Source organism: Chelonoidis abingdonii, chromosome 8, assembly GCF_003597395.2.
Source record: "Chelonoidis abingdonii isolate Lonesome George chromosome 8, CheloAbing_2.0, whole genome shotgun sequence".
In the NCBI taxonomy this organism is placed as follows: domain Eukaryota; kingdom Metazoa; phylum Chordata; order Testudines; family Testudinidae; genus Chelonoidis; species Chelonoidis abingdonii.
Genome location: NC_133776.1, coordinates 56,550,702 through 56,572,515, shown reverse-complemented (window position 1 = coordinate 56,572,515; position 21,814 = coordinate 56,550,702). Strand labels below are relative to the sequence as shown.

Here is a 21,814-nt window from a genome sequence, read left to right as displayed (position 1 = left end):
TTTCACGGAGGGAGCGAGGGAGAGGGGGCCTGACGACATGTACCCGGAATCACCCACGACCCTGTTTTTGCCCCATCAGGCATTGGGATCTCAACCCAGAATTCCAATGGGTGGTGGAGACTGCAGGAACTGTGGGATAGCTGCCCACAGCTATCCATGGTGCAACACTCTGGAAGTCGACACTAGCCTCGGTACTGTGGATGCAATTCGCCGACTTAATGCACTTAGAGCATTTTTTGTGCAGACACACACAATCAACTGTATAAAAACAATTTCTGAAAAACCAACTTCTATAAATTCGACCTAATTCTTAGTGTAGACATACCCTTAGTCTCAAGCACTTACACACTTCTGCAACAGGTTAGTAAAACACCCCCAACCCTTGATAATTACCAAAGCGGAGTGTGGCTTCTGAGTGGCACAGCTGCAGTCCATCTGCCGGTGAGGAACACAAGTTGCATCCAGAGGGAGAGTCCAGTCCTGAAGAGTCCCACTACCTCAAACTTCCCCCCCTTATTTTATACATTAGTAACATAATGACATGTCACTTAAAGAAAATTTATACAAGCAGTTTCAATGGTCAAGCAGGAGGTTTTCTTCTGATTATTGATTAACCAGGTGTGTTTTTTTCCCAGAGTTTGCAGCCTTGAGACCCTGTTAGACACATTCCTGAGGGCACATCCTGCTCTTTTAAAATGCATGTATCAACAACTTCAACATAATTCTTATCAGGAAAGACGCAGGGTCAAGCTGCCCTTTCTGTGGCACCCAAAACCCCCTCCCCTCCTTCCTTGGATAAGCTAAGCCTGATGACTTGGCTGCTTTTAGCAATAAGCAATAGTGGGTTCAGGCCCTTTACTGGTTTGCTGACATCTCCTGGTACAGGGGCATCAGTTTAGTAATACTGCATAGGGCCCCATAAATCCTAGGGATGGCCCTGATAAGGTGACAAGCCTACTTATAAACTACAGAAGGTAAATAGAGAGCCAGATTGTGCTAAGCAAAAGGTAAATATTTGGTTCATTGTCTTTGAAAATGTACCTGATAATGAGATATAGAGAATTTAATCTTGCAGCTCAAGAGTGGCAGAAACTGGGTCTATTATGGTCAGCAACGATCTCTGCAACAGTTACGAGGAGAAGACCAGGTTTATTCTTGTTCTTCAGGATTTTTTCACCAATCCTGTAAGGCACATTCCTTTTACCAAGGGGGCTAATTTTCTCAGAAATATATGTTGGGATTCTTGCCACGTTAGATTCCTTCAAGGGTGGGATCTCCTACAGTCTTTATCACCTCCAGCAAGCAGCGCTGGCCCATGCACCCAGCTGGCCCATTAATCAGCTCGCCATTGTAATACTGGCACTGACAAGTTCCAAATTTGCTGCCTGCAGATAATCTCTAATAGTCATTGAAAACTGGAGGTTCTTGTGAACTTTCCTGCCTCTAAACTTGTTGGTTCAGATCTTCGCTTTCTGGAGCAGGACCTGCGCAGTCTGGTGGGCAAACATGGATATTATACCATCTTCTGCTTCCCTCCTCTCAGTCAGCTACAGTAGCCTCAGGAATGCTTTAATCCATCCTGGTGGCAGTGACCCCTTTGGGAGGTGGAATATTTAGTCAAACTCTTAAGACAGGAATTGGGGAATCTGAAAGACGATAGTCTTGGAGGAAATGTCTATTCCTTGAAAATTCATGTTAAATCTACTCAAGACTCAAACTCAATCACCACCACTAGGGCATTCTAGTAACCAGACCAGCATATAATTTTTAAGCAAGGATGGACCGTGGGATCAGATTGTGAGTGAGACTGGCATGGCTTTGCATGGAGCTGTGCTGATTTACACCAGTGATGGGCCTGGCCACATTACATGTGCTGTCTGTAGAGTATTGCCTTTGCAACATACAGGGCCTTTGGTACAAAAGCACTAGCTGATCTGAGAATCTGTGAAATGTCATAATGAAGAGGAAGAGAAAAAGTGACTCACTCATTGTCATGACAGAAACAGACAGATTATAGCATTGCTTCGCCTGGGTTACAGAGACATAACAGCTCAATATCGCATAATGCAGATCTGTGAAAAGCCTGTGATAGTGCAATGACAAGAAGCCACACTGCTTTGCTTTTTGCAAACTGTGTGGTTGTTGTCTCTTCTTTCCAGAGCAGATTTTTTGTTTTCTCCACTCACTTCCACCTCCCTTTTTCTCACCCTGTGGGACTTAAGGTTTAAAATTCTGCTTTGTGGCCTTTTTAAAAGATATCAATGCCTGGTGCAGGGTATATGCAGAAATAGGTTTTTACACTGACTGTTCTTTCCAGTTAAGTGGATGGGTCTGGGTCTTCAGCAGCAATTCGGTGGCGGGTCCCTCAGTCCCTCTCTTCCTCTTTGAGCTGCTGCTGAATTGCCGCCGAAGAATGAAGTGGCGTGACTGAGCTGGTGCCGATTGGCTTGAACTTTTTTTTTTTACCCTCGCTTCACCACTTGGGGAGGCAAAACAGCTGGAGCCACCCATGCAGGCTGGATTCAGAGGGGGGACATGATCCCAGTAAGAGAAGTGACACTGGGGAGAGGGGTCACTGCCACCTAGTGCCTGAGGGCTTCTGGCCATCACCAGAACAGGGTCTGACTCATGGTGTCACCAGAGCATAGCCAGGGCTTGTGGGGAGGCCTGGGATGGGTGAGGAACAGACTGTGACCTTCCCTTACATCCCAGAGACAGCTGATTGTGGTGTCCCCACAGGTGGGGTCCTTGTTTACTTTAACGCAGTGGTTCTCAAGCATGGGTAAGCGTACCCCTTGGGGTATGCAAGGTCTTCCAGTAGGTACTCAACTCATCTAGATCGGTATTTCTCAACCTGGGATTGTGACCCTGAGTGTGGGTCACAGGACAGGTTTAGGGGGGTCACAAGTGCAGGGTTGGCCATAGGGGGTGGCAAGTAGGGCAGTTACCCCAGGCCACATGCCACAGACTCTCTGCAAAGCTAAGTTACGTGCTTCAGCCATGGGCAGCAGGGCTTGGGCTTCAGACACAGCTCACAAGTGAAAAACAGGCTCAAGTATCATACTGAAGTGTAAGTATAATATTTATATTCCAATTGATTTATTTGATAATTATATGATAAAATGAGGCAGTAGCAATGTTTCAGTACTAGTGTGCTGTGACACGTTTGTATTTTTATGTCTGATTTTGTAAGCAAGTGGTTTTTAAGTGAGGTGAAACTTGTGGCTATGCAAGACAAATCAGACTCCAGAAAGGGGTACGTCTGGGAAGGTTGAGAGCCACTGCTTTAACTTTTCCCATTTTTTCCTTATTTTTGTCACAGTTTCTTGCTATGGAGGGCACAAGGAGCAATTTGGGAGGTGAAATCCACCCTTCAACAAGGGCCAGGGTGCAGGGTTTGTTGCACAGCACTCTTCCCACAGCTGCTGCTCCAGCCAATGGTCTGGAATAACAACCACAGTTTCACTGTAGCAGTTGGGCAAGTCACTGGTGTGACGGGTTGGATCACAGAAACCCCATTGGGAGCTGCCACCTGATGTGCCAAGACTACTTCTAGCCCTGCCTTCCCTGCCAGCTCGGGACCCCAGCACTCTGTCTTGCTGAGCCAGACACTCTCGTCTGCTCCAGCAAAGATCCGGTGTCTGAATTATTTGCCCCAGTGCTGCAGGTTTACCTGAAAGCAGCTAACAGAAGTGTTCCTGTCTTTAACACTCAGACGCCCAACTCCCAATGGGGTCTAAACCCAAATAAATTCATTTTACCCTGTATAAAGCTTATGCAGGGTAAATTCATAAATTGTTCGCCCTTTGTAATGCTGATAGAGAGATATGCACAGCTGTTTGCTCCCCCAGGTATTAATACATACTCTGGGTCAATTCATAAGTAAAAAGTGATTTTATTAAATACAGAAAGTAGGATTTAAGGGGTTCCAAGTAGTAACAGACAGAACAAAGTAAGTCACCATGCAAAATAAAATAAAATGAGCAAATCTATGTCTAATCAAACTGAATACAGATAATCTCACCCTCAGGGATGCTTCAGTAAGTTTTTTCCTCAGACTGGACACCTTCCAGGCCTGGGCACAATTCTTTCCCCTGGTAAAGCTCTTGTTCCAGCTCAGGTGGTAGCTAGGGGATTCTTCATGATTGGCTCCTCTCCTCCCTTTGTTCCATCCACCGCTTCTCCCTTATCCACAAGGCTCATTATCCTATCAAAGAAAGCTATCAGATTGGTTTGACACGATAGATAGAAAGACACCAGGTTAAAGATGGATTCTAGTTCAGGTGACATGATCACATGTCACTGCAAGACTTCATTACCCACTTACCAGCACACGCATATACAGGAAGACTTACAGGTAAAACACAGCCATCTGCAGACAGTTGTCCTGGTTAATGAGAGTCACTAAACCACCATTAATGACCCACACTTTGCATAATTACAATAGGACCTCAGAGTTATATTTCATATTTCTAGTTTGAGTTACAAGAGTGATACATTTATACACAAATAGGATGATCACACTCAGTAGATTATAAGCTTTGTAATGATAACATACAAGAGACCTTTTGCATGAAGTTTATTCCAGTTACATTATATTCACTCATTAGCATATTTTAATAAAATTATATAGACTGTAATGTCACAACTGGATCTTCATAAATGTGGATCTTCACCCTACCACTGGCCTGAATCCTAAGTGACCATGATGAGACTTGGGGTTCAGCCTCCCAGGAATCCTGGGCTCAGCCTTGTTGGGGTTACAAGGACCCCGCCGCTCAAGAGAGCAGAAGGGGAGTCCTCAAGGTCAGGCAGACCTCTGCGTAATGGAAGTGGGAGCAAGGACTCAGATCCTTTCACTGGCCCATTCTAACAGGGTAATGCAGAAGTCAGGAAAGTTCTCCTTAGTAGCAGGACCATCCCCTCCTTTCATTTAGCAAAGAGCTGCCTGTAGTGGGAGGCCAATGGCATCTAGGTCCTTAGCAGCGAGGATTCACTCCTTGGACACAAGTCAGATAAAGGGGAAGGGGAAAAAAACCTTCTACCTTGTGGCAAGATGTTTTTCCTCCACATTTCTGGGTGGAGGTTCAGGCTGGTACTGTTAGTTAATTTTAAGAGGAACCCCTAGGTGTTTGAACCTGGACCTTTCTGCTGCCAACATCACCTGGCAGAAGGGTTACATACATGTGCAAGGGACAACAAAAACTGGAGGTGTAATACAGCAAAATGTGACTGACAGTTAGACCCAGGCTGCGTAGCTGTGTACATGGGTGACAGGTTTGTATAATTTTTGGTGGTGCCCAAGTGGATCCATCCCATCCATAGGGGGACCCCGCGCTTCAGGGAGACATGGGGTCCAGGGTGGCCTGGGGGGTTAGTGGGGTGCCTGGTGCCAACAGCAGGAAGCAACCCTGCTCTACCCCACCTCTTCCCACCCGATCCCCACTCCACCTCTTCCCTGAAGCCCCCACCCCTGAGCAATGCTGGAAGCCAGCGAGGTGGAGCAGAGCGGGCTGGGGTCAGGTCATTCACTGCTGCCAGCACCAGGCCCCCCCTCCGCTAACGCCTCAGGACACCCTGGACCCTGTGACCCCCTGAAGCACAAGGTGGGGTAGGCACCACCATGTTGTACGATGAACACTTGACAAAATTACAGGACTTAGTGACATTGGGGGCAGGGGGAGGGGAGTATTATATCGTTCAATCATTCAACCATAAAATAGCACACGTTTGGGCATACTGAAAACCCCCCAGAAACCTAGCTAATAATAATAACAGTAATAAGAATTTCAATTCATATAATTAATGAAAATGTGTGTATACTGCATATGAGATTATATGAGAAATGAAAATGAGCTTGTTTTGGGATTTTACAAGGCACTTATATCATTTAAACACGTTTGGTACCCTGAGTAATGATAACACTTCTTGCAAATCACATAAATAGGGAACCTATGATCCTCTTCCCTCACTCCATTGCAAAGGCACAGGGGTTATTGCTGGCTGCCCTAGGGCTGCAGACAGGGCCAGCTTTAGGCCAATTCCCCCGATTCCCTGGAATTGAGCCCTGCGCCTAAGAGGGCCCCGCACCTTAGGCGTCTTTTTAATTTTTTAATTTTTTTTTACATACCTGGCGGTGGTCCGGGACTTTGGCTGCACGTTGGCGGCAGGATGTCCTTCACTCGCTTCGGGTCTTCGGTGGCATTTTGGCGGTGGGGGGGTCCAGAGCAAGTGAAAGACTCCCCACTGCTGAAGTGTCACTGAAGACCCGGATCGCCACCGGGTATTTGAATCAGGCCCTGCAGTTCCTAAAGCCCTATGGGCAAAACATATGGAAAGAAGATGATCAGTTTATACACAGGGCTGAAGGAGACTTCTATAGTGCATTAATTAACAATAAATGCATCAACGTTAAATACATTACAGAGATAAGAACCTGAAATGACAGACTTTACTTCATGAGAAGCTCTAGAGAGGAGAAATGGTAGGGGCAATCCTAGGGAGACCAAAGGGGCTGGTAGAGGGAGCAAACAGAGAACAAGGGTAGAGGCAGAGTCACTGCAGGGTTGACCCAGTCTTCTGCCTCTCCGCTGTGGGTGGAAACACTGATCACTATCACTATAAGAGGGAACAGTAGAATGGAATGCCCAGAAGAATGAATGACATCAGAACAATTTCCTGAAGGGACCCTTACCCTTGCAGAGCTTTTCTAGCTCCAACATTTACATTTCCACACAGGGTGGTTTGGCCCACAGAAATAAAAATCTGTACATCTTCCATGTCTTTTTGGACCAATGGAAAAAAACAGGTACAATTCAAGTGACTTTATAATTGCCTCTGAAACTGAGTTAACAAAATAAATGAGCTTATGAACAACCAGAAAATATACTTCGCAAGTGAAAAAACTATAAATGGACTTCTTTGCAAAGAAATTGTAAGTTTTCTTACAGGAAAAGCCACAAACTGTCTAGAAAGGAAGAGTAGATTGAATTACTTGCCTCAGTGAAATTAAATACCCAGAGAATTGCTGTGCTTGTGATGATGATGACTGGGGCTTGCTCATTTGTGGCTCCCCCTCCCCATGCTGTGCAGGCATGGCCAGGCAGGTCTGCATCTGCAAGTAGGCGCCCTGCCTCAGGTGCAGCTCCCATTGGCTAGACAGGGCAATAGACTGGAAGCCTCCTGGTCAATGGGCCGGGGGTGACAGGAGGCAAAGGGGGAGATTGTAGGGAGCTCTGGAGCAGGGGAGGCAGTGGAGGAGGGGAGTTGTCTGGCACAAAGTGGGGGCTCTCTGGAGAGGGGTGACAGGGGCTGTTGGAGGTCTCTCGGGGGGGCAGAGGGTTGTGTGGGTCTCTGTGGGGTGGGGGGGAGTGATGAATGGAGCCAGCCGTAGCTCGGGTCTGCTCTGTGGGGGGTATGTGTGTGTGTGTGTTGCTATAGCCCCCTCAGAAAGCCCCCTCTGTACTGTGTATTTTATGTCAGCCCCAGGGTGCCCATTGCTGCTCCTTTCCCCACCCACGGCTCCATCTGTCTGTCCCCAGAACCCCTGAGCTGTGTCTATGTGTCTCTGACAGGACCAGACTCCTGGGGCTCTCTCTGTCTGTGGCTCCCTCCCCCTCCGTGCTGTGGAGAAGTGGCCAGGCAGCTCTGGCACCGGACCCTGCAGCTCCAATTGGTCGGGGCTCCCGGCCAATGGGCTGGGAGCAGGGTCAGCTCTGGGGTCTATCCACAGCATGCAGCGATTCCGGGGATAGGGGGAGCTGTCCCCGAGGTGAAAGTGCCCCACTTTTTTTTTTAAATAGAATATCGGGGTTGGAAGGGACCTCAGGAGGTCATCCGGTCCAACCCCCTGCTCAAAGCCAACCCATGGTGTGGGGCCCCCCAAAGCGTGGGGCCTGGAGCCCAAACGTTGGTGGAACTGGACCCACCTTCATGAATATTGGTGGATCATGGGCACCACGGGCCCATATAACTCGCTGCTATGGCTGTGTACAAAAATATACAGAGATAATATACAACCATCAACGGGCAACAATTGCAATTCCCTCCCTATCCGCCAGTGTCAGGACTAGAGCCTTACTCTTCGCTGTCAGGAAGAAGATGGAGGCATAATTCTCCCACTCTGAGCTATATGCATGCGTGTGGCTTCCCTTCAAGATTACTAAAATCATGAGACTCTCACTAATGGTTTTCCCATATCTGCCTCCTGATGCATGAACTCCCAGGGATGGGATGAGGGTTTGCACCTGTCTCTTGTTCTCCTGTGTATCAGCAGTGTCATCTCAAAGCTCCTCTTGCCTTATAAAATAAGTTGCACTTGCACTCAGTGGACAGGTAGCCACTCCCTTTGTCCCAGCTTGTCCCAGCCTTTTATAGATGTGATTGACTGCTAGAAATAGTAGCACTAACACAAGACACTGGAGAAGCTGGAACGAGAGGGAAGTGTATTTGGCTGGTTTGCAAAGGACACTCATTCAAGTTCACTGTGGTGAAGTTGGAGACAACATGAAAAGCCCAAGCTGCCCTTGGAGGTAAGAAGACAGCAAGGGGCAAAGAAGTGATCATCAGGGTATGATTAAGAAATAGTTTTATAGGAAGCTGTAGCGAACATGTTGGCTAAGCTGTGTAAATAGTTCATATGTCTCTGAGCTCAGCCCTGGCTTGATCCAGGGCCAAAGATTAATTGTGAACTGGCTGTTCCTTGCTGGGATCCAGGTGTGGGTGCAAAGCGGGGAAAGCAGCCTTTAGGGAATATTTTAAATTAAATCACAGTGTAATTTTAGCACGTCTCTGAAGCGGCTGTTTCCTTCCACTTTGATCCAAAGGGTCAAAAGTTTGTCCCAATTCTTTTTTTAACATTTACATATAACATTTGAAATATCAGAATATCAGAGTTTGGCACTATAGTTTTGGCAGAGAAGGCACTTTCAGCTAGACCCCTGTTTTCAAGTGCTTTTATAGCCCATCGCTCTGTGTTGCGTGGCCCTTCTGGGCAGGGGTGGCTCCGGGCACCAGCACACCAAGCGCGTGCCTGGGGTGGCAAGCGGCGAGGGGCACCCTGCTGGTCGCCTTGAGGGTGGCAATCAGGGAGCTTTCGGCAGCATGCCGGCAAGAGGTCCACCGGTCCCATGGCTTCGGCGGCAATTCGGCAGCGGGTACTCCGAAGGCGTGGGACCGGCGGACCTCCCGCAGGCATGCAGCTGAATCCGTGTTACTAGTGGACCTCCTGCAGTCATGTTGCCGAAAGCTGCCTGCCTACCGTGCTTGGGGTGACAAAATACATAGAGCCGCTTCTGCCTCTGGGACTGATCCACCAATGACTTGACTCTTCTACAGCACCCAGCTGGAGGATCCTTTAGTTCATGCTGCAGAAGCTCATAGAAATGTAGGGCTGGAAGTGATCTCAAGAGATCATCTAGTCCATCCCTCTGTGCTGAGGTAGGATTAAATATACCTAGACCATCCCTGTAGCCTGTTTATCTAGCATGTTCTTAAAAACCTGCAATAACAGGGTTTCCACAGCCTCTCTAGGTAACCTCTTCCACTGCTTAATTATCAGGTAGCCTAAATCTCCCTTGCTGCAAACTAAGTTGATTACTTAATTGTGACGCTTCCAAGTGTCACAAGACCAGGCGTACCAACCTCTGGGCAGAGTGTTAAAAATAATAGAGCACAAACCCCAAGCTGGTCATGAGTTCTAAACTTAGATTTCACCAACCAACTGCACCAAGTGCAAACTCCTCAGATGGATTAACAGCCTTAAACACAGTCTCACATAGCCCTCTTGGTTACTCCGGTCTGTCTTGTCACCGTGTTTCTGTGATAGATGGCCTTTAAGACAAAGAATCACAGCAATATTCAGGTTACTCCCAATCCCAAAGGACCAGTCACTTACTCCAGGTCAATTGCACCTTAGGTCTCACATCAAGACAATACTTCAGCAAATCCTATAATAAATTATATGAAAATTAATTAAATAGGAAAATAGAGAGTTAGTTATGAGGTTAAAGCAAGTGACTATGGATCCACGATCTCTTTCTTATGCCTAGGAAACTCCTTGTCCGCAGGCCTGCACAACATATGGCCCGTGGGCTGCATGCGGCCCATGTGGGCTCACTGTGCGGCCCACGGGGGTGTGAGTAGGTGGCCTTACTGTGCGGCCCACATGGAGTGAGTAGGCAAGCCAAGGACCAGCTGGCCAGAAGGTTGGCTGGCTGGCTGGTGGGCGGGGTGGTAAAGGGGCCAGTGTCAGGCTGGACTCTGGAGAGTGAGGGTGAGCCAGTGGTGGGAGGTGGGGGCAGCGGCAGCAACAGCAGGTGAGATGCCAGGCAAGTGAGCTGGCGATGGGGGAGGGATGCAGGGGAGAAGAGTTGCGGGGGGGACTGGAGAGCGAGAGGGGGGCTGAGGAGGCGAGCAGGGGGTCAGGGGAGCTGGAGGGGGGCCTGAGGAGGTGAGCAGGGGGGCTCAGGAGACAGGTGGGGGAGGGGTGGCTGAGGAGACGAGCGGGTGGGAGGGCAGTTGGGAGAGGGAGGTTTTTCTGTTGTTACACGGGCAGCAGGTGAGCCGGAGGCAGGGGAGGGGTGGCTGAGGCGGCGGGCGGGGGGCAGGTGAGCCAGCGGTGGGGGAAAGGTGGCTGAGGAGACGAGCGGGGGGGGGCAGTTGGGAGAGGGAGGTTTTTCTGTTGTTATAAGGGCAGCAGGTGAGCCGGAGGCGGAGGAGGGGTGGCTGAGGCGGCGGGCGGGGCGGCAGGTGAGCCAGCGGCGGGGGAGAGGAGGCTGAGGAGACAAGCGGGGGGGGGGCAGTTGGGAGAGGGAGGTTTTTCTGTTGTTACATGGGCAGCTGAAGAGTCGAGTGGGAGGCAAGTGATCCGGTTCTAGGGGTGGGCAAGGGGGTTTCTGGCAGGGGAGGGAGGAGGTGAAAGGAGGCGAGTAGGGATGGGGGACTGACTAGGAGGGATGCAGCAAGCTAGCGGGGGGGCTAGAGGGTGAAGAGGGGTGTGATGGTGGGGCCGAGCAGGGAAGGGGTGGGTCCTACTTTACTGCTGTGATTTGGTCACCCTATGTACACCGTTTCTTCCCCTCTCTACACTACAGGCTTCCACAAACTGTCAGTGCCTTCCTAGTGTGCCATACGCTGTGAGATATCGCTTCTCTTTGTGTGTGACTGTTTCCCTTGTGTGTGAATTTGTTCAACAAAATCTTGTGCATCCTGCTTGCTTACACAAGTTCTGGGGGCACGGTTGTTTCGGAGGAGCTGGGTGGCGCTGGGGAGGGGGGTTTCAGTGGGGCAGGGGGGGTTTGGCCCTCAGCTATTTTCTTTGGAGTAATATGGCCCTCACCGCTTTATGAGTTGTGCAGGCCTGCTAGGGTCTGTGTACACTGCAAAGAAAAACCCACAGCTCGCCTGTGCCAGCTGACTCAGGCTCGCAGGGCTCAGGCTGCGAGGCTGTTTAATTGCAGTGTAGACTTCACAGGGTCCTAGAGCCTGGGATCCAGCCCAAGTCCATAAGTCTATACAGCAATGAAACAGCCCTTTAGCCTGAGTTCTGTGAACCCAAGTCAGCTGGCACGGGCCAGCTGTGGGTTTTTCTTTGCAATGTAGACATACCCCCAGAGTCCAAGCAGCATAGAGATCCTTAGGTCCTTTTGTTGGGGGGTTTCATCCCCCTTCTGCCACGTGCTCTCAGCTGATGGGAAAAGTCCATTCCTGTGATTCATCTTCATGGGGAGGGGAGCAGAACAATGAGCTTTTAGTCCTTCTGTTGACAATTCTGCAGTCCATATGCAGGGAGTTTCCAGTTGTAAGATCCACCCAGAGCTGGTCTGGTATTGCTGGATCTCCTTTTTTGGAAGGGGCATAACAGTTTCTTGTGTGGTGATTCATTCACTGGCTCATGCTTAGGTTGGAGCCTCAGGAATTAAAGATTAATCTTTAATTAAAGAGTATGTTTTGTGATGAAATCTCCAGAGTATGTCCAACCAAAATTAACAAGCCTACTCATGCTACACCTGCACAAATATTACATTACAGATAGTACAAGTGAGCTTAATGTACGGAGCAACTCACAAGCATTCGACAGAGTCCAGACACGAAACGCTTTCTTATCATTCTAATACCTGTTCTACCGATGCAAACCTCCAGGTGAGACAGAGTCCAGCTATGTATCTGGAAGTATTCAGCTGAGCCACGGGGACCTTGGCATGAGCTGGTGCCTGCTAGGCCAGTGTCACATTTGTGTCCTACCTTCAGTGGACATGGAGGACAATTGAGCAACAATAATACGTGTAGACAGTGGAGGTCCATAGTGCTGAATAGCCATGATCACAGTCTTCTTTATAACAACTTTTTACATAGTTGAAGACTGTTGTCAGGGTCCTCTCTTCCCCTCACCCAGCTCTCCCAACCCAGCCTTCTCTTCTCTGGACTAATCATGTCCAGTTCCTTTAACATTTCCTCAATGGTCATGTTTTCTAAACCTCTGATCATTTTTGTAGCTCTTCTCTGGACTCTCACCATTTGTCCACATTTCTTGGCATAGCTCTGGAGGTCTGGGATTCAGTAATTGGAAACAATTGAGATGGCCTTTGTGACATTTCTCCTGCTTGTTCTCAGCCCAGAGATGATCTTGGGTGTTAGGTTTGCCTGAGTTTGGTTATCTCATAAATAACCACGATGAAGAATTTCACCACGTTTTTGCACTCTATAGCTCAGTTGGTTTCTATTAAAACTTCAATTTACTATGGTTTGACTCTCAAGCCTCGGGCCTGCTTTGAAGGAACCTCGTATAAGACAGAAAAATTCTAAGCAGTCTCCAGAGGTGTGGAGATCCAAACCTACACACTGCTTTGTAATCACACGTAGTTTGATGAGTCAGGGCCAATACATTCCTGATGTTACTCCACTGAGGTAAGCAGAGCTACACCAGGGATGAGGCTGGACCCATGTGTTTTAGAATAACAGTCTATTTGATGTACCTATGCTGAAACAGGCACACAGGAATAACTTGTGTCTAAAGTGTAAAGTTTGTCATAGTGATTTGCCAACAACCAGACAAAATTAGTCACATATTATTTGCAACAGGCTGGATCTTCAGTTGGTGTAAGTTAGCACAGCCCCTTTGACATCAGGGGAGACTGTCTAGGTGACTTCAGGAGAGCTGTGTCAGTTTGTACCATTGGAGGATTTGGCCCTATCGTTTAGGTTAGAACACAGTCTCCCCCAGCCAGCCCACTGCCATAAGGTGACTGCCAGAGCTCCAAGGTGAAGTTCTGGGTTGCTGGTCTCTCCATGCACCCATTCACCCTGTCCCTGCAGGGGAAAAAGCTGCAAGATTTTCAGCAGGCACATGTGCTCCTCTTGGATCCCTGGCCTTGGCTTCAGCAGTTTCCCCAGAGCATCGTGATATACTTCCCTCCAGAGCCGTAACTAGCTATTTTTGTGCCTGAGGCAAGGATATAAAATTGCACCCTCCCCCCTCCATATAATTTCATAGTAGTTACTTTGTAAAAAAAAGAAAAATACGTAAACAAGAATAATAATGGTAATGGAACGTTTATTTATTTTAATCATAAGTTCCGTGTACAAAATCAGCTAATACATATAAGGTTTGCATCATAGTGCATGTAACATACTAGAACCCCTGCTGGCTCACTGCTCGCCTCTTTGCCCACCTGCTCACCCCCAACTTGCCACTCACCCCCTTACCCCCCCAAGTATAAAGCCTCATTCAAAGATCCAGGGGTCCTATATTACTGCACACAGCAATCAATGCAGTTGTAGATAAATCTCTGCATTATGCATTTTTGTATAACTTTTATATGACTTTCTATTGAACCTTGGTAATATGTTATAGCAGGCCCCTGAGATAGTATAATTAAAGTAAAAGAAAAATGTCTTTTTGCAAGAAGTAGAATAAGATCTTCCCTTTCACTTTGTAATCAATTTCCCTGTTGAATGAATGAGATGTGAATGAGGAAGGCATGGAAGGCAGACACCTCCAGACAGCTGCAACCCTTGGAGAGGAGCTGGAAGCCAGACCAAGGACAATCAAACTGGTCAAGTGGGCTGACTAGAGAAGAGCAGACATACTGACGGCCTAGGGGTCAGGAGCAAGCACCTTCCCTTGTGAACAACCTCTTTGCGGCATTGGGACAACCCCCAGCCCAGAGAAAAGCAGCAAAAAGGACCAACAGACACAGTCCCAGATTTTGAATTTGGGAGATTTGCCCCCCTCCACCCACTGATTTGCCACTTGCCTCCTCACACACACCCCCTCCAAGTATCAGGGGCAACAGGTTTGTAGAAATTTTGGTGGTGCCCAGAATGCTCAGAGCCCGACCCCCTTGAACTCTGCCCCCCACCTGCCTAAGGCTCTACAAGGGAGTTTGGGTAGGGGGAGGAGGTCTGGGGTGCAGGCCCTGGGTTGGGGCAAGGGATTGGGGTGTAGGACAGTTGAGACGTCAGTCTCTGGGATGGAGTTTGGGTGCTGGGTGCAGGCTCCAGGCTGGCACACGGGATGGGGTGCAGGATGGGTGGAGGGGTGCAGGTTCTGGGAGGGAGTGCAGAGGGCTGGGTGCAGGCTCTGGGATGGAGTTTGGGTGCTGGGTGCAGGCTCTGGGCTGGGGCATGGCCTCTGGGTTCACGCTCTGAGACAGAATTTGGGGGCAGGAGAGGGTGTGTGGGAAGAGATGGGGGTGCAGGTTCTGGGACAGAGTTTGGGTGCTGGGTGCAGGCTCAGGGCTGGGGCATGGGTGGGATGCAGGATGGATGGAGCGGTGCAGGCTCTGGGCGGGAGTGCGGAGGGCTGGGTGCAGGCTCTGGGACAGAGTTTGAGGGTCAGAGAGGGGCTGTGGGCTCTGGGAGAGGGTGGTGGGTGCTGGGGGGAAGGGGACTGCCATCACATGTGGCTTCCTTCTTCCCCTGCTGCCCCTTACCATAGCCTTACTGGGGGTGGGGAATGGGGCTGCCCCTTGCCCAGTGTTTGCAGGAGTGGTGGCTGCTGGGGGGATAGAGTGGATCACAGAGTCAAACACTCACCGAAGCCGCAGCAGCTGCTCAGGTGAGTGAGGCCCAATGCCGACGATCCTGTCTCCCACTGGAAGCCCCCTCGGCGTCTCCTCCATGTGTGTGGCAGGGGATGGGAAGACTGCGAAGCATGTGTGTGCCTCCTTCCCCTCCCTCCCCGCAACGTGCAGCAGACAGGAGAGCCACATGCAGCTGTCGTTCTGGCAGGGATGCTCCGGGACTTTTCTGTGCCCCTTAGCTTTGCGCGCCCGAGGCAAGCGCATCACTCACCTTGCCCTCGTTACGGTTCTGCTTCCCTCACTCCCCACAGTTCCTGAACAGCAGTGGTTCCCCATCCTGGAGACCAACCTAGAGCTCCCTTACTTCCCATGTGCTACCCAGCTGACTTCAAAGGATTCATTGACTTCAGGCAGTGTGTGTCAGCACTGAATGAGTCCCCTTGTGAGCGGGCTTGTGGGGGTGATGTCCCCTAGCTAAGTTCCCTCTAAGCTGCACAGCTGCCTATTAAGTGCATGCAGGTGTTCAGGGCTGTGGCGGGATGAGATGCCTCTCCCCAAGCCCTGGACCTGCTACGGAGCCCCTCCCTTGGCCTCAACCCAGCCCGGCCCTGAACCTGCTGTGGCCAGGGGACAGGCATCCCTCCCTAGACCCAACCCAGCCTCGGCCCTGCTGCGGCCAGGAGCCCCTCCCTCGGCCCCACCCAGCCCAGCCTGGACCTGTTGTGGCCAGGGGAGAGATGCCTCTATCCTGCAGCCCAAGTGCTGCTGCAGGGACAGAGAACTGAGGGAGAGTCCTCTCTCCCCACCGTAGCCCTAAGGAATCCCACTGCACCCCAACTCCCTCATCCCCAGTACCACCCCAGAACTTGCACTCCCAGCTGGAGCCCTCACCTCACTGCACCTCAATCCTCTGCCCCAGCCCTGAGCCCCTCATCCTCAGCCCCACCCTAGAACCTGCACCCCCAGCCGGAGCCCTTACTGCACCACACTCCAACTCTTTGCCCCAGCCCTGAGCTCCCTCCCACACTCTGAGCCCCTCAGTCCCACCCTGCCACATGAATCTTGTTATGTGCACCAATATGGAGGTGATGTGTGACATATCACCTCCATATTGGTGCACATAACAAAATTCATTCAGCACGTGTGGGAAACATTAGAGGGAACATTGCCCTACGGATTCAGCTGGGCTGAGAAAAAGGGGCATCTGGGCTGGTTGACTGGAGGCGATGGAGCTGGTCTTCTCTCCAAAGACAGAAAAAAATTATGACATGTATAGAGGGTGTGGAAGGGCAAAATAAACCAAGTGGCAGGGATACAGCCCTTGTGAGCATAGTATCAGAGGGTAGCCATGTTAGTCTGGATCTGTAAAAAGTGACAAAGAGTCCTGTGGCACCTTATAGACTAACAGATTATTGGAGCCTAAGCTTTCGTGGGTGAATACCCACTTCGTCACCCATGAAAACTTAGGTTCCTATACTTCTGGAGCATAGTTACTGAATGGAGGAGCTGCCTTTGCTGTCGAGGGTTGTGGGTGCAGCTGGAGAGATCAAAGGTCTGTCATCTCCATTTTGGAAGGTGGGAAGCTTGCGATTTGATAACTCTTGTGATTTGATCATGAGTGTTTTTTTAAACCCCCAGCTCCTGGGGTCATGCTTACCTGAGATGCTCTGCTTTCTTTTGTAGAAAGGGAAGTTTTTGTAAAAAGGGAATGTAATTGTTACAACACAAGTGCTCTTGCTTTACTGCAGAGAACAGGAGTTACCACCAGGGCAGGATGCTGATCGATGTGCTCACGCTATCTAACAACATGGAAAGGCCAGAAAGGAGGCAGCTGTAACAGCCATTAAGGGATTGTCTGCACAAACATTTAGCTTGTGACAAGCCGGACTGTAAATCTACCCCTCGTTGGCCTTCCATGCACTAAGTGGCAGTGTGGACCCTGCTGATGTGAACTAGCAGTTCCCTAGTGCACTTCAATCTACTCCCTTTTCAAGTGGGGTAGCTCCTCTGACTGCCAGACATTGGGAATGGCCGACAGGATGAATCACGGGAAATTGTCCTGTTCTATTCAGTCCCTCTGAAGCACCTGGCACCGGCCACTGGTGGAGACAGGACACTGGGCTAATGAACCATTGCGCTGACCTACTATGGCTTTTCTGATGTTCGTGTCAGATTGCACAAGGGAACTTAAATGTGTGTCAGCAGGGTCCACACAGACAGTTGCATGCAGCAGGCTAGGGGGACAGATTTACACCCAGCTTGCCGCAAATGAAATGTTTATGTAGATAAGCCCTCAGTTACAAAGAGTGGCAGGAAATTTGATGTGGTTTGAATTGGGAGGACATTAAATTTTATTTTGGACTCACTGGATCTCTGTTTCTTTTGCAGGCGTTCCAGACTCCTGGGGCTTGTTACTCTTTGGCTGGGAGTCATTTTTCTAGCTGGGTTCTTCCATATGAATGTAAAGATCACCTCGTAAGTCCACTTTGTACAGTGATAGAACAAGTAAAGAGAACTTGCCATGTGCCCTGTCTGTGCAGGGGCAGCAAGATGATCCATCATATCTTATATTTTTGGATTGCTAAATGTAGCCCTAAGCACAGAGACTAGGGCTAGGATTTTCAAGTCTGAGGGCCTGAAGTTGGGCTCCTAATTCTATATCTAGCACCTAAATAAGTGACCTATCAACAGTGTAGAGCACCCAGCAGCTGGGAGTAGCTGCAACAACACTGACACAGCAAGGGGAGTGAGCAGGAGAAGTCAGAGCCCCCTCCCAACCCTCTCAGTAACAAATAAGCTGATTATTGTGTGGAGCTGAAAGAGCCATGCAGACTGGCATTTGGAGCTAATGAGGGCAGAAGAGGGATGTGGCTAATCTATGGTTTCTAGAACTACAGACACAGTGCTGGATCTTTAGCTGATGTCAGTTGTCATAGCCCCATTGACTGCAAGGGAGCTATGCCTATTTACACCAGCTGGGGATCTGGTCTTAAATAGAGCTATGGCCAATTTACACCAGTGGGAGATGTGGCCCATTGACTTCAATGAGGCTATGCTGATTTATGCCACCTGGGGAATGGAACCATTGAATTCAATGGAGTGATGCTGATTTACATTAGCTGGGGAATGGGTCCCGCTGAGTTCAATGGAGTGATGCTGATTTATGCCAGGTGTGGAGCTGGCCCCAGTTATCCCAAGGAAAGATAGTTCAGGTTAAACTTTGGTTGCTTTGGAAAAGTAAAGTGGGAGGGGCAGGAGGGTAGGAAATGGCAGGGGAAAGCAGCACTGTCAGGTGGAAGAAATGGATTACACAATACTAGAGAAAACATTTCCCATGTGCTTTAAATTCCTACAGAGTGTGGAGGTTTTCCACCAAGCACCTGAGACCCAGTTACCCCCAGATGAACGTGATGTTTCTCAAGACCCACAAAACTGCCAGCAGCACAGTCATGAACATCCTATTTCGGTTTGCAGAGAAGCACAATCTGACCTTAGCCCTTCCTGCTGGCCAAAGCTACCACCTGGGCTATCCTCATCGCTTCATGGCCCAGTTTGTAGAGGGATTTAAAACCATGGGACAAAGCTACAACATCATGTGCAACCACATGAGATTTAACCTCCCAGAGGTGAGATCCTGGACAGTAGCAGTTGGGTATGCATCCTGTGAAATGACTGTGGTGCTGTTATTATCAGGGATCCTAGTTTTCCATGATAAAAAAACAAAATTTACCAATAAAAAAACTTAGAAATCCATGTTTTTTTCGTGATTAAAATGAAATTCTGAACTTTTGTTATCCTGGCCACAGTATATATAGGTATCAGTTGAACACAATGTTTTATTGATATATTTACAATTTTAAAGCAAGCTTGCAGTTGGAGCCCTGGCCATTCTCCTGATTATCTGAATTGTTTATGATCTGATCTGGCCTTGGTCCCAATTAGATCAGATAACCAGGGTTCCACTGTATAAGTTTTTATTTTCTCACAAATGTAAAAACTAAAGATTCTCTGTAAAAATGCAAATTTTACATTTTTTCCATGGCAAACAGATTTCTAGGCTCCCTGGTTATTAGCTAGCACTAAATATCATTCTGCAGAGGCCTTTCCCTTCAAGAAGTGCATTGCAATTGGCATGTAAAATGTTTTATGAGTTAGGAATTAATACGTAGGCTGTCAATCACAAAGATCACTAGTACTGGGGAATGGCCATCATTAGCTGGCAATTCCTCTAAGAATCTTGGAATTGACAATTATTTATAAAACAAACAAACAAACAAGACTGGAGTTACCTTGTTTGGCTCAGGGAGGACCCTTTGTTTTGGGAAATAGAGAGTCAACTTCTAGGCCTGGCCATGATCTCTCTGTCTTTCTCTCTTTTCTTGATGGAGTAACTGGGGGTGAATTTCACTCCACGCTTATAAATCCCAAGCATTCAGACTCTATGTGGAGGACACAAAGAGCAATTTGGGAGGTGAAATCCACCCTTCGCCAAGGGCCAGGGTACAGGGTTTGTTGCACAGCACTCTTCCCACAGCTGCTGCTCCATCCAATGGTCTGGAATAACAGCCACAGTCTCACTGTAGCAGTTGGGCAAGTCACTGGGTCTTCATAAATGTGGATCTTCACTCCATCACTGGCCTGAACCAATGTGTCCCTCAGCATCAGCCAAGTGGGGCTGGCCTTGAGCCCACATCCATGGTGTTTAGGGGTGCACAGGTACCTCAGATACAATACCCCTCTGTGATTGTTCAGCCAGAAAACCCCTCATGCAGCCCAGCATAACATGCGAAACTATTTACTCAGCCCTAACAGGAATGAGAAAACTCCGCTTCCATGTGCTTACTATACTGAGTGGCCAAGGGCTATGTGTGCTGGTTTAGCTATACCAGTACAGCAGTGCTGGCAAGCCTTCCTAGCACAGAGAGAGAACTGGATCAGTTGCCTACAACCTGTCAGTACAGTGCTTGTACTTAGACTTTCCCACCGTGACTATGTTTTAACCCCCTGCAAATGATCTACACTCTGCTTCTTCTTTTGGCCTGTTTACCCTTAAAGTCAAGTAGGACCCATTTTTGTATCACAAAACTTCTCCTATGCATAAGCAAGAGATACATTAATGGCCACATTGTGCTGTCTCTTTATAAACAGGTCCGAAAAGTAATGCCAAACACCACCACCTACTTTTCCATCATGAGAAACCCAATTTCACTGATGGAGTCCTCCTATGCTTATAATAAATTTTTTACACCAGCATTTAGAAGGTCAAAGGATGTGAATGAGTTTCTGGCATCTCCATGGACATATTACAATATGAGTGAATACAGAAATAATGTTCATGCGAGGAACTACATGTGGTTTGACTTTGGCTATGATAACAACGCAATGGACACTGAGGACTATGTTCAGCGTGTCCTAGCGGAGATAGAACAGGCTTTTCAGCTGATGCTGCTAACTGATTACTTTGATGAGTCCATGGTCCTGCTGAAGGAGACTTTGGGCTGGGAGCTGGATGATGTGGTTTACTTCAAGCTGAATTCCCGAAGCCAGGACACTATCAAAAGCATGACCCCTGAGAGCAAGGAAAAGGTAAAAGAATGGTGCTCATTGGACTGGAAGCTCTACCAACACTTCAACAGGACCTTCTGGAGAAGAATTCAGGAGACAATAGGACTAGAAAAATTGGATCAGGAGGTGAATATCCTGAGAATGAGACAAAAGGAACTTATGGAGCTGTGTCTCTTGGACCCAATGCCGATAGATAAGACCAAGATCAAAGACAAAAAACTTCAGCCCTTCCAGTCAGGCCGTGCAAATATTCTGGGCTATAATCTTAAAGAAGACATGGCTAATGAGACTCTGAGAACCTGCCTGAGACTGATCACACCTGAACTTCAGTATATGTCATATCTATACGCTCGTCAGTTCCCAGAGAAGAAGAGGAAGAGCACAGCCTTTTCCCTGTGGCGGAGGTGATAGTGTTGGTGGATTGTTAATATCACCCACAGAGCAATAATGCTTATAACATTCCTATGACTTTGTTCATGTACCTCCCAGAGATGTGTGTTTACATATTTGTGGCCCAGTGGAGTTAACCCATGAAATTTCCTCACAGAGATTTCAGATCCGTGAGTGGGGTTGGGAGACAGGGTGTGTGTGGCAGGAACACAGCACTCCCCAGCTGACTCCCTCTGGCATATGGTTCCCTGGACACCTTTGCTTGCTCCAGCCTACACCAGGGGCTGGGCTGGGGTGAAATTGGCTAAAGAACCAGGGAACTGTGATTTATTCCCTGACTGCCTACAGTCCCTGCTGCACAGAGCAGATACTGGCCTTTCCTCTGTGGGTGAAATACCAATTTAAATCACAGCAGGTTTAGTGCAAATGCCTGTATTGATCTTGTTGTAAATGGAAAATGCTGCAGAGAAGTGACTCTGCAGGAAATTCCCCCTTCCCATTCTAGGCTGACCCAGGGATTGCCAGTGCAGTACAGGTCAGTTTCGTGCACACAGACATTGCAAAGACCAAACAGCATGTTTAGCAGGCCTGAGGGAAAGCTTTATATTTCAGTTTATTTGATTGTACTTTATATCACAAGCCAGTGGAACTGAGCTCACAGGGTGTAACATGCTGGTTGTTGGAAACACAGGAACAGACTCCTGAGATACAACATCCCTTTGAGTCTGGAATATATTAGCCCGCCACTCTAAGAGAAGTCATACAGAACTTGCCTGCCATGCCCCTCTGTCCTGGCTATTCGACGGGAAGTGGAATGGTCAGTCAGAAAGATACAC

General features: G+C 48.6%; 1 protein-coding gene across 1 annotated transcript in view; it reads left to right on the top strand.

Moving 5' to 3' along the window:
* GAL3ST2 (galactose-3-O-sulfotransferase 2) overlaps positions 1-20,996 on the top strand; it is a 29,462-nt gene extending 8,466 nt beyond the window's left edge. The window contains exons 2-4 of the mRNA XM_075068958.1: positions 17,364-17,497; positions 18,369-18,649; positions 20,172-20,996. Coding sequence (XP_074925059.1) covers positions 17,364-17,497; positions 18,369-18,649; positions 20,172-20,996 — 1,240 coding nt within the window. The remainder of the gene's footprint in view (positions 1-17,363; positions 17,498-18,368; positions 18,650-20,171) is intronic.
* The last annotated feature ends 818 nt before the right edge of the window (positions 20,997-21,814 follow it).